The sequence below is a fragment of the Monodon monoceros genome, unplaced genomic scaffold, assembly GCF_005190385.1.
Source record: "Monodon monoceros isolate NGI ecotype Baffin Bay Population unplaced genomic scaffold, NGI_Narwhal_1 Super_Scaffold_7, whole genome shotgun sequence".
Lineage (NCBI taxonomy): Eukaryota > Metazoa > Chordata > Mammalia > Artiodactyla > Monodontidae > Monodon > Monodon monoceros.
Genome location: NW_021703784.1, coordinates 43,218,950 through 43,229,811, shown reverse-complemented (window position 1 = coordinate 43,229,811; position 10,862 = coordinate 43,218,950). Strand labels below are relative to the sequence as shown.

The window sequence follows — 10,862 nt, the reverse complement described above, 5'->3', positions numbered from 1 at the left end:
ATATTATTTTTGTGATGTTACATCTATCAACACAGATAATTGTGGAACTATACCTATAATTTGTATTGGTATTTCCAGACACAAAAAGAACTTATATTCCTTGTTTTAATGCTTCCTTGTTTTAATATAACTATTTATTTATGTCTTAAAAGGTATTTATAGGTGCCTCTGGGGACAGCATCTCTGGTTGGTTTGTGGTTGGTTTATATTTTCATTTTAATCTATTGTCCACAGGCTGCTTTGTAAACCCCATAACTCGAATGTGTAGATCATTCAGAATTTAAGATGAATTAATAGTATGGCTCTTTGGGTCATAGAAAACGCTATTAAGACAACAATCTAAACATTTAAGGGGAAGAATCTTAAAGTCATATCATAGTTTCTTTTTTTAATATATTTCAAAAAGTAACTGACTTCACAAACACCAGCTCTAACATGATTTAGACAACTGAGAAACAGGCAAGTGTATTTTAAAATACTAAAATAAAATACATTTATACAAGTACAAAGCAAAACAATGCTGATAAAAATGTTAAACTTTATGAAAAAAATCATTTGCAATTCACATCAAAATAATTTAACATTCTCTATCGTTTTAATAGCACAAGCTGCAACAACAGAAAAAAAGACAGATATGTGCACATCATTTTAAAACCAAATCAGTTAAAGTGCAGAAAAAAGTAAGTACAAGCACTTGTAGCCCACACAAATCTTTTAGGATTGGCACCATCTCTCTAAAACATCTATATTCTATATAGATTTCTAATTACAACACCACCAGCAGCTGCCATTGAATTCTAGAAATACACACAATATACATAGTATATTTGTTCACATTGGGAAGATCAGTGAAATTCAGCCAACTATTTTATACATGCTTCGTTCTTCAACAGATAGTAGAGCATCTGCCAGGCCTCAGACCCTCTTTAAAGTGAATTCCGACTTGTCTTTATGCTTTTCACTGATCTGTATTTTTTCACAGTATAAAATTGTAAATGGTAACTATAGAGATTCTGACAGCTTGAGGGTTATTAATAAGCTGTGGCTAAATGTGAACTCAGGTAATACCTTTGAAGTCTCCAAAACATGTACATTTTGCCGGGAGACTAGCACAGGAAATGTTTTTTCCTTAAAAAGTGTTTAATTCCTGGTTTGGAAGTCACAGAACTGCAGCAGAGCCATTATACAATTCATGGACAGTCAGAAATAGCGCCTAGTCTACCTGATCACCTGCTGGTAACAGCAGAAATTTGGGAAAGACTGTTACCAACAAGGATTGGCACATTGGGGGGTTTCTTTTTTTTCTTTGCTTCAATCAAATCTCATACTGTTTTCCTTTCCACACTCCCTTTCTGCTCCCCACCCCTACCCCAGAGAGTTGGTTCTGGTTCTTTCCAATGCAGATACAGTCTTCTCAGGCTGCCACCACTCTTTCCCACAATAGAAGAAGGGTGGACTTCTTAGATAGTCCGTATAATTTGATCAAACTAGATCTTCTTTTTTTCATTCTGGGACCAAACTGTCCTTTAGGGTCACTTTTCTGAAACTTAGCATTCCACTGTACTTTCCCCTTCCTTTTAGTCATGCTGGTCCTGACTGAATTATCACTGGGCACCAGGAACAGACTGTTTTCAAGGAAATTCAATGAAAATAGGTACTCAAATGAATTGTGAAGTTCATATCCTAGCCCTAGAATGAATATTCAGTTCTCTTTGTATTGTAGACTTATTACTTGGAACCTGGTATTAGAATTGGCAAAGAGACAGAGTTAGCATCATTCCAAAATAAAAGATCCCAAGAATGCATTACTAATAATATTATATATTATACAATGTATTGAATGAAGTGGCAAAGGGTTATATAAATACACTGAAAAATACATCTTGTTCTCCTCTAATTGAATAAATTATTTTTCTTATTACAATTGACTATTAGCTCATATGGAATTATCAGATGGCAATTTATTCGCATTAAATTTTAATTTCTAACGGATTTTCTCACAAGGTAGTGTACTTTTAAAAGAAATATGTTACTAAAAAATTAGAAAGGAATTTGATCATGGAGAAAGTTTTAAAAATGTTCTTCTATTGGTCAACACAGTGAAACTTGTACTTAAGAATACAATGGAAACCAACGTAAGTGTTTTATGAAACAAAATTTTAAAACTCAGATACAGCATACTTAGAAAGGTTTTGATACTTAAATCAAGACAGTAATCCCCAGGTGAATGCCACCCTTTTGATGAGAATCCAGGGATATTAATACTCAAAATATTTACATTTGTTTTTAAAGTAGAGGCAGACATTGCTTTCAATGAAACCATAAAACTTAGCTAGGTTCACTGTTTCAAGAGTCATTATAATATTTGGGATTGAGGGGCTCTGATGATACCATTTTTAAATTGTCATTGGAGGTCTGATTTAAAAAATTTTATATTTTAGTAAATTAATGTTAGCTTTTAATGTTTTCTATTGGGAGATTTGATTTAATATAATTTAATATAAGAACAGTTATCAGGAAAGTAAAGTGGAGAAGTATATTTATTATAACTTTTAAAAGTGGGGAATGATAAATTACGCTAATGGATATATTTCCATTTCTCAATTCCTTTTTTTAAGTAGATGTGAGATAAAAAATACTTACCAAAATAAGGATATTGAGCTAAAGGAAAAAGGTTTTTATTTATCTTTCTCTCTGCTAAAAATATACTTCTGCCTCATAGCAAATCTTTTTCATAAGGCTATCTTTAGTATAAGGCTGGGTCAACTGAACTTTAAATTTATAGGACACCTCCTCCTTTTATTACTATCCTTATTTAAAAATCAAAAACATTTGGCACCTGAGGATAGCTGTAATGGGAGGAAGAAAGAGATGACAGTGGATGCAGGTCTTGAGCTATGAATTCTACCTGTATGAGCCTATCAAAGCACAGGTATTTCTATTATAACTTTAAATCTCTTTTCTGCAGTTTTTAAAAAGTGACAGTATGAAGTGCACAAAATTAATAATTATTTTAAAAAGGAAAATATTAATAATTGCTTTGCCTCTTTTTGGAATGGCTAAGAAAGATTGTGTGGTTTATATTCGTTAAGGTTCCTCTGTTTTAGTTTTCTGTATTGCTTTGAAAAATCTACATTTGTCATAGTTCATAGCTGCCCTGTTTAAGCAGCCAAGAAAAGTTAAAATCACTGCTCACTGGCATAGCTAAATCTCTGCTACGCCGACTTGACACAGTTTAAAATTTCCAGTGTATTATGATTGTGTTAATTTTTTGAACAGTCCCTCCAATCATGACAATGTCTTCATTGGGTCTATGGACCATTCTTCCAGTGGTGGGACTTGAAAAGAACAGAGGAGCTCTTTGTGCATCAGGTTTTCAAAAGAAAGGAATGAAGAAGCCCAAATGCGTACTTTAAATATTTTAGCTGGCAATGCATTCATAATGAGGAGTGGCCACATTTCATGAAAGAGATAGCCAAGCTGGAGCTCAAGAATTATTATTATTATAAAGAGAATTTCCAGCTACACAATGCACCCCAGTGAGGGAATTACAAAACAGTATTCCAGAAAATATTTTTTGCTACTCCAGTATTGATTGGCAACATGGTGAAATAGTCAAGAAATCTTCCACTGGTTTTCTTAGTTAATGGAGGTGAATTGAAATAACTAGGTGGAATCCAAGATGCAGGCTTTTGGAAGAGGATGTCACAACCAAATTGGAGAGGAAAGTCTGGTAAAAGCCCTACATACATCAGCGCAGCCCTCTTCATACAGTTGTGTGTTGTGTATGGGACACACTCACATCAAGGCCTCAGTAAATACTGGGCCCAAGTACTGCTTTCCAAGGTCTTTAAAGGAAAGAAAAAACGAAAAAAAAAAAAAAAGAGGAAGAGAAAAGTTGACGTTTTGGTCCCAGATTTTGAGTTTGTTAGAAAATGTACATTCATGTTTGGTGAATCAAAGAATCTTCTGGGAAAAGAATTAACGTAAACAAACAAAACATATATTTTTACAGTTGCTTATTAACTATGCCTTTTCCCCTCCGTTACGCTGTTTCACACTCATTGCTTCCCTAGAGCAAAGCACTTAGTATGTAACTGTTTCAACAGACTCCTTGTCAGCCCTCAAAAACAGAAGCAGTGTTTCTTAAAAGCCCATGTTTTCTAAGGCCACTAGAAGAAGATCTGCCAAAAGATTTGTAGTTGGTGTCTTCGTCGGTTGATGTTGAATAGCACTATTAATCTCTTGTTTCCATTACAGGTGTACTTGGCGTCTTCCACCTCGGGTCTTAATCAGGCGACTGTGTCTGTGGGAACACCGGAGGTCTCGGCTCCGTTTGGGAACCCAGCGTGGTTTCCAAAGACATTCACAAGGACGAGGAGCTCTGAGTGTAATCTCTTATGATAAGTGTGTCGTATTTGGGAGACGATGGGATACAGAGGGCCGACTCGGACACTGGCGAGTTGGGAGTGGTACTCCCCGAGTCCACCGAGTCTCTGAAGGGGGACGGCGGGGTGAGAGCCACCAACTCCTCGAGGTCCGGCTTGCCGGCCGCAGCCTCGGGCCCGGCCGCCGGGGGCTCCCGGGCAGCGCCCCCAGCCGGCGGGGCCGCGGCCGCGGGCTGCGCGCCGCCGGTGATCTCAATGGCGGGCAGCGGCTGGATCTCGGCGAACGTGGTCATGGTGGTGGGCAGCTGGATCTCTTTGGGGATCAGGTAGGACGAACAGAGCGGGGCGCCCGCGCCGGGGCCGGGAGCGGCGGTGGATAGCATCATGGAGTTGAGCTCGCTGATGTTGGCAGTGAAGCGGGTCACCACGCTGCTGATCTGCTCCATGAGCGAGCCCTGAGACGAGCTGCTGCGCGCCGCGGGCTCCGAGTGCAGCGACGGCAAGTCGTCGTCCGTGCGGCCGGCCGAGCCCGCGCGCTGGCTCAGCGTGCTGATGGGCGACGGCGAGCGCGGGCGCGCGGGCGCGGGGAAGTGCTCCTCGGCCTCCACCACGTCGTACAAAGCCTTGGGGCCGGCGTCCGGGGGCTCGGGCCCGCCTCCGCCCGCGCCTGCGCCGCCCGCGACCGCGCCGCTGCCCGCGCCGCCCGCGCACAGGCCGCGGCTCTCCGTGCTCTTGGGGAAGGGCTTGATGACGGCAGTTTGGTTGGGGTTCTCTTTCTTGTTGATGTGGATGGACAGCCGCTGCCACAGGTGCTGCCCCCGGCTACTCTTCTCGTTCTGCGCCCACGTGACAGATTTTCCATTGGAGCTGCGGAGAGAAGAGAGACAAGAGGTGACTCCGCGAGGCCCCGGACGGGAGGGCTTCCCCGGTGGTGGGCGGCCGTGGGACTCGGACTGGGGAGGGCTTTTCTTGTTTTCTCAGGAAATAGGGCATCAAAGGACACCAGGGAAAGAGATCTTGGACGTGGCTTTTGCTTGCTTGAGTGAAAGGCTGCTTTCTTGTATCTGGTCTTCCGTTCATCATGACCACGGAGTGTGTCAAAGGGGATATTAGTGTGGATAAAGGGCTGTGTATGGGGATTCTGCAGTAGTTCTGAGACCACTCGTGAGTGCAACAGCTGGTTAGGCCGCAGACCTAGAAGCTAGGGCTTGCAGTATTGTGGTTGTGTGCAGACGTTCCGGTGACAGGGCACGGGCTTCCCAAAGTGGGCAGCCTCTGAAAGGAAACAGAACTAGGACCTCAGCTCAACCCAGTGATCGGAGGGCAGGGAAGGGGTAGGAGTCAGGGGTTACCAGGAAGCAGACAGTGGTTCCAATTCAGTTTTTATTCTGCACGCCCATGGTTGGTGCATTTAACTAGGGATTTCTGTAAGAACTCCTGACTTTGAACATGTTTGTACTTAGTCTGGCGTATCTGGTGGAAGATACAAATTCAGAGAACACATACACTAATTTGTAATTAATTAGAACTCTTCTACTTGGTAGAAATTTCCTCACGCATTTATTTTAAGGCCTAAAACTTGAATAACAATTCTGTGAGGGAGCATGCAGTGTTATTGCCTTTGGCACCTAGCTTATAGTTTCGAATTAGGGTCTCGATGAGTGTTGTCTGACTGACATGGTTTCTTAGGACCTTTCTCCCTCTTCTTTTTCCCAAGTAGTCCTTTTTCGTCTCTACTCTGGGAACTGAAATCTGCTCTGGTGAAGAAAGAATCTAATGAGGCTGATGCCTCAGCCTCAGAGCCTGACTGTGCCTTCCTTACCTGGAACCACAAACTATCGAGAGCCTCACCTATGGTCAGGTGATATGCTCTGACCTTCAGGGATCTTATATGGAGAGATCCTGGTGTGATTTCCCACAAAGGAATACAAGATCTCTGTAACTAGGGGCTCTGCTACATCCAGACAGCTCTGTTCTAGGTGCTGTGACCAAGAGATAGCCTTGGGCAGTCTCTGAACAAAGGCTTTGACCACCCAATTTTATCATCTCAGCTGGTGGCTATTAAACTTAATTGTGCATAGGACTCACCTGGGGTATTTGTCAAATACCCGGGTGAACCCCAGGAGATTCTGATTGTCCAGATTGGGTTCCACGGATCTATGCATTTTACAGGCACTCAGCCGCCTGCTCCCTAAAGTGATTCTGCAGCAGGTGTTTCACAAACTGAGAAGTTCTAACAAGAAGTTATCCTTTCTCCCTGGGTTCCCATTGCTCCCTTGGCCTCCTTGCTGGAGGGCTGACCTGCCTTTATCAGACAAGGGACTGAATTGTGTTTGGAGCCCACGTGCCTTGGGACTGCCAACTGCAACTTCGAGATTCTCTTTTGCTTGAGACGTCCACTCCCTTGATAAGGGACCACTGTTTCTGCAGCTCCTATAACAACACGCTTCCTGCCTCTTTCCCACACTGCTCCCCATGTCTTCATCTGTCCCTTTCCACTTTGTGGTCTTCCTTTCTCTGCTCCTTGCACTGAAATCTCATTCCATTTAATATACCCAGTGTATTGCAACCTGGTGTCCTTCAGAATTCTTGAATGTGAAATATCCTCCACCCTCACCCCTTTTCCTGCAAATAATGAACAAATTATTTCCAGGTTTGGAGGTTGCTGTGCATTCCCAGCACAGCAGAAGGGACCCTGCCAACCTGTTAACTTCCTTCCCAGAGAGTTTCAGGGTTTGTTTTTATGTTTTTGCATTAACCTGACCTGCCACCCTTTATGTTTTCAGTGCATTACTTTTCTTTTTCCCAAGTGTCCACTAACTTCTGGAACATGGCACAGAAGAAATGGGACAGATGATTTATGGGATTTGATTGGGAGGATGGTTGCCAACAACCCCATTTCTCTCCTACTGGCAAGATAAGAAACAGACATGTCCGGAGGGACAATTAGTTTTTCAGGTAGCTGAGGCCACTTTTGACACAAAGCATGGGCTAGAAACTAGAAGTATAACTGGATTCATTCTACCAAGCTCTAGGAAAGTTTTTGCTCCCAGCACAGAGAGGTTTTGACGGAACATAACTTTAACAGTGACAGTCATTGGAATCACATGTAGCCGGGCTCCCAAACATGAGAGCAGATTGAAAAACCTTTGGGTTTTCAATGTGGGAGAAGGAAACTGTCCTAACCAAGCAATCTGTACAAAGTACTGCCATCTTTCCTGGCCATGTCTTTGCTCACAGTGTCACAGGATCTGTGGCCACTTGGGAGAGAGTGTACCAGACAATCTGAATAACAAAGGAAATGGACACAGGACACACCAGAGACATGGAGTCCAAATCTGAGCACTTCATTTCATTTCTTGGGTCATGGAATATTTTTTTCTCCAAAGCAAATGGAGATTCTTAAGAAAAAACTGACCTACAAGAGACGTTAATCTGTTTATCAATAGAATGTAGTTTCTATGAAGACAGGGACCTTATCTACCTTGTTCACTGGCACACAGCGAGATCTTAATGAGCATTTGATGGATGAATAGGATTCTTAAGGCAACAGGGCTGTTGTGTGGTGTATGGAAAGTGCAATGGACGAAGGATCCTAAAATCTGTATTCTAATTCTGGATCTGCCATTCTAGATGTTTGGAAAATAATAATCTCCTTAAGCCTCAGGAAAAAAAGCAGATAGTATATCATTTGGTGAAGATTGTTGTGAGGAGATGAAATGAGACAATGAAAGTGAAAGGTTCCGGTAAGGAGGAGGTATCGAAGATGTTATTTTTTGCATTCTGTGTGAATACTAAGTTTCAAGAAACAAAAATAATATAGTACAGTCGGCCCTCTGCGGTTTCGCATCTGCGGATGCAACTCAAAGCAGTCAGGTCTAATGTTGGTTGAATCTGCGGATGCGAAACCTGAGGATACTGAGGACCGACTGTATCCATTGAGGACCGTTTAGGTAAGGGATTTGAGCAGCTTGGCCTTTGGTCTCTGCTGGGGCTCCTGGAATTGATACCCAGGGGATACGAAGGGCCGACTGTACCCAAGGCTGTTTTGAGCTCTGGTTGAGGAACAGAGAATTCAGTGCAAAGTAAGTATTTATGGTAAGGCCATAACATACTTCTGGTTGTTCCTTCTTACCCTGACCGATTGTACCCAGCTTTGGAGTTACAGGGGTTTTTTTCTGCGGCGTGTCTTTTCTCACCCTATGCTGTCACCTTGGGTGATCACCTCTCCTCCACTAAATTTAACATTATTCCACTTCCAAAGTTTACTTCTTCCTGATCTTTCATTGAGCTGCCTCCTCTGCCTTTTCCTTCTTTTTTACCTAAGTACTTCCTATCTTTTTTTTTTTTTTTCTTTTTTGACTTTTCCTTAATTGCTTTTTCTTGAAGGAAGCTTTCCTGACCCCGCTCCTGACTGGGTTAGATTCCCATTGTCCCTGCCATAGGCACTGAATAACTCTTTGTTGTATGTCCATCTCATCTGCTGGATGGAGTGTTTTGAAGGCAGAGACAGAAGGTTCTTCATTTCCTGTTATATCCACAATACCCAGTGCATTGCCTGCTTAGTAATATTTTTTGGCTAATACTTGAGTGGATAAATGCATTCCATTTTTAAAAATTCATACTAATTACTTTTGTTAGAATTAAGTTTTAAAAATCATTCAATATTAATGAAATTCTTTTGTCTTGAGGATCCATCTACTTCTTATATAACTCTGTAATCATTAGTACTCAGTGTGTACTGAAGAGGTTGTATGAAAAGGTATTTCAGAAACTAAGTACAACAAGACAGATCTTGATATCTATCATGAAAATCACAAAGGAAGTGTTGATTTCTTTTTTGTAGTTCGTATATATCTGTTTTAGTGAAACTTCTCAGTGATGACAGTTTGTTGAGGCAGTTACCAGTAGGGGACCCAGAATGTGGCTCCAAGATCTGGCCATGACTGATGTTGGGCAAGTCATTTAATACCTTTGAACCTCTTTGCTTATTGGTAAAAAATAGAAGTGAACCACCCTTTCTGACCTCACGTGATTTCTGGGAGGAGCCAAAACAGTAATATACATTAGGGTGTTTTATAAAGCATAGCACCTCTGCAAGGGGTTATCGCCATCAAACTTTCCATTCAGTGGAGGTAAAATGTTGTTTATTAGTATTTAGGCTGATAATTTTTTTTTTTTTTTAAACATCAGGATTATACATTTGTCCTAGGGCCTGAGGTAAGAAAAAGGAACAAACTTTTCCTTACCTGTCTACAGCACTTCACCTTCCCCAGCTAATATTTTGGGCATTAGAAAAGGAGGAAGAGGAAAGAAGATTGGAGGGAGAGAGAGAACCAATGGTCTGCTACATCTGGGAAGGAGGACAAACTGGCCAAACAAAAGAGAAGAAAACAACACAGAAACCTTGGTCTTTGCAGGCACCAATCAGCCCTTTTGCCATATATAATACTATGTAGTCTAGTGTTCTCATTTTTATGATGATTTGCTCTTTATTTCTGGAAAAACAAAAACAACAAAATTCAGCCTTTCAGTAAGAAAGAGGGTTATTAGAGGGTTAGGCTTTTTTGTTTGTTTGCTTTTTGTTTAGATTTTGGGTTTGCCAAAATGACACCTTCTACCTTTATTCTCAGAAGTTTGTTCTCCCTCTTCTCTTCCATGTGGGACACTTAACTAACTTATTCATTTCAAGCAGGCTCCAAATGTCAGCTCAATGACCTCTCCCAATTTCTCTACTCACCCCCAAAACCTGCAGGCATTAGAGCATACTGCCATGGCGCACCATCGTTAGGAAGCAAATGTTAGTAAAGAGAGAGTTTGACTGTCAAAAAACTCTAGGGATTTAGAATTTTTGTGTTCATGTTAAATGGCTGTTGAATGATCTGTGTGATTTTTTTCCCTCAGTACTCGTTTAGGGTTTTATTAATGGCATATAAGCAATTAAGATTCTCAGAATATTTCACTGAATTAAAAAAAAAAACTAGGCCCTTATCCTCCTTTTATTACATTACATTGTTTATTAATACTTTCCTAAGTTGCATAGTTTCAGGGCATAAGAAAAATCAAATGTATCCTCTGAAAATCAAAAAATTATTTTTATGAAAAAATTATCTTCATTACTAAACCTCTCTCTTTTTTGTGATTTTGAGTTAAGGGGTAGCCAGAAGAGAGGTACAGTAAGGTTATGAGCTTCCTAATACAAAAATGTATTTAAAAAATACAAAAACCTTGTAACATCATTAGCAAATATGTGTTTGGAATGACATCAGACAGTATTAGGTCAATAAAATAATTTTATGAAGTAAGGAATATTATAAGCAGAAAATTTGCAATTGCAGTTCCATTTTCTGCACATTTTCTTAAACTTTTATTTTCAATTTTTAAAATTTTTTTAACATCTTTATTGGAGTATAATTGTTTCACAGGGGTGTGTTAGTTTCTGCTTTATCTTAAACTTTTATAAATCAGTCTATT

At 40.8% G+C, this 10,862-nt stretch overlaps 1 protein-coding gene and 1 long non-coding RNA gene across 5 annotated transcripts in view; one reads left to right on the top strand and one right to left on the bottom strand.

Annotated features, from left to right (window-relative positions):
* Positions 1 to 439: 439 nt before the first annotated feature.
* GRM5 (glutamate metabotropic receptor 5) overlaps positions 440 to 10,862 on the bottom strand; it is a 555,198-nt gene continuing 544,775 nt past the window's right edge. For both annotated transcript variants that reach the window (XM_029207228.1, XM_029207229.1), the window contains one exon: positions 440 to 5,255. In XM_029207228.1, coding sequence (XP_029063061.1) covers positions 4,367 to 5,255 — 889 coding nt within the window. In that variant the 3' untranslated portion in view covers positions 440 to 4,366. The remainder of the gene's footprint in view (positions 5,256 to 10,862) is intronic.
* LOC114886584 overlaps positions 4,640 to 10,862 on the top strand; it is a 259,298-nt gene continuing 253,075 nt past the window's right edge. For 2 of the 3 annotated variants that reach the window (XR_003791364.1, XR_003791363.1), the window contains exon 1: positions 5,058 to 5,279. This is a non-coding gene — a long non-coding RNA (uncharacterized LOC114886584). Of the gene's footprint in view, positions 4,715 to 5,057; positions 5,280 to 10,862 lie in introns of those variants that run through there. The other variant, XR_003791365.1, reaches the window with a different exon arrangement.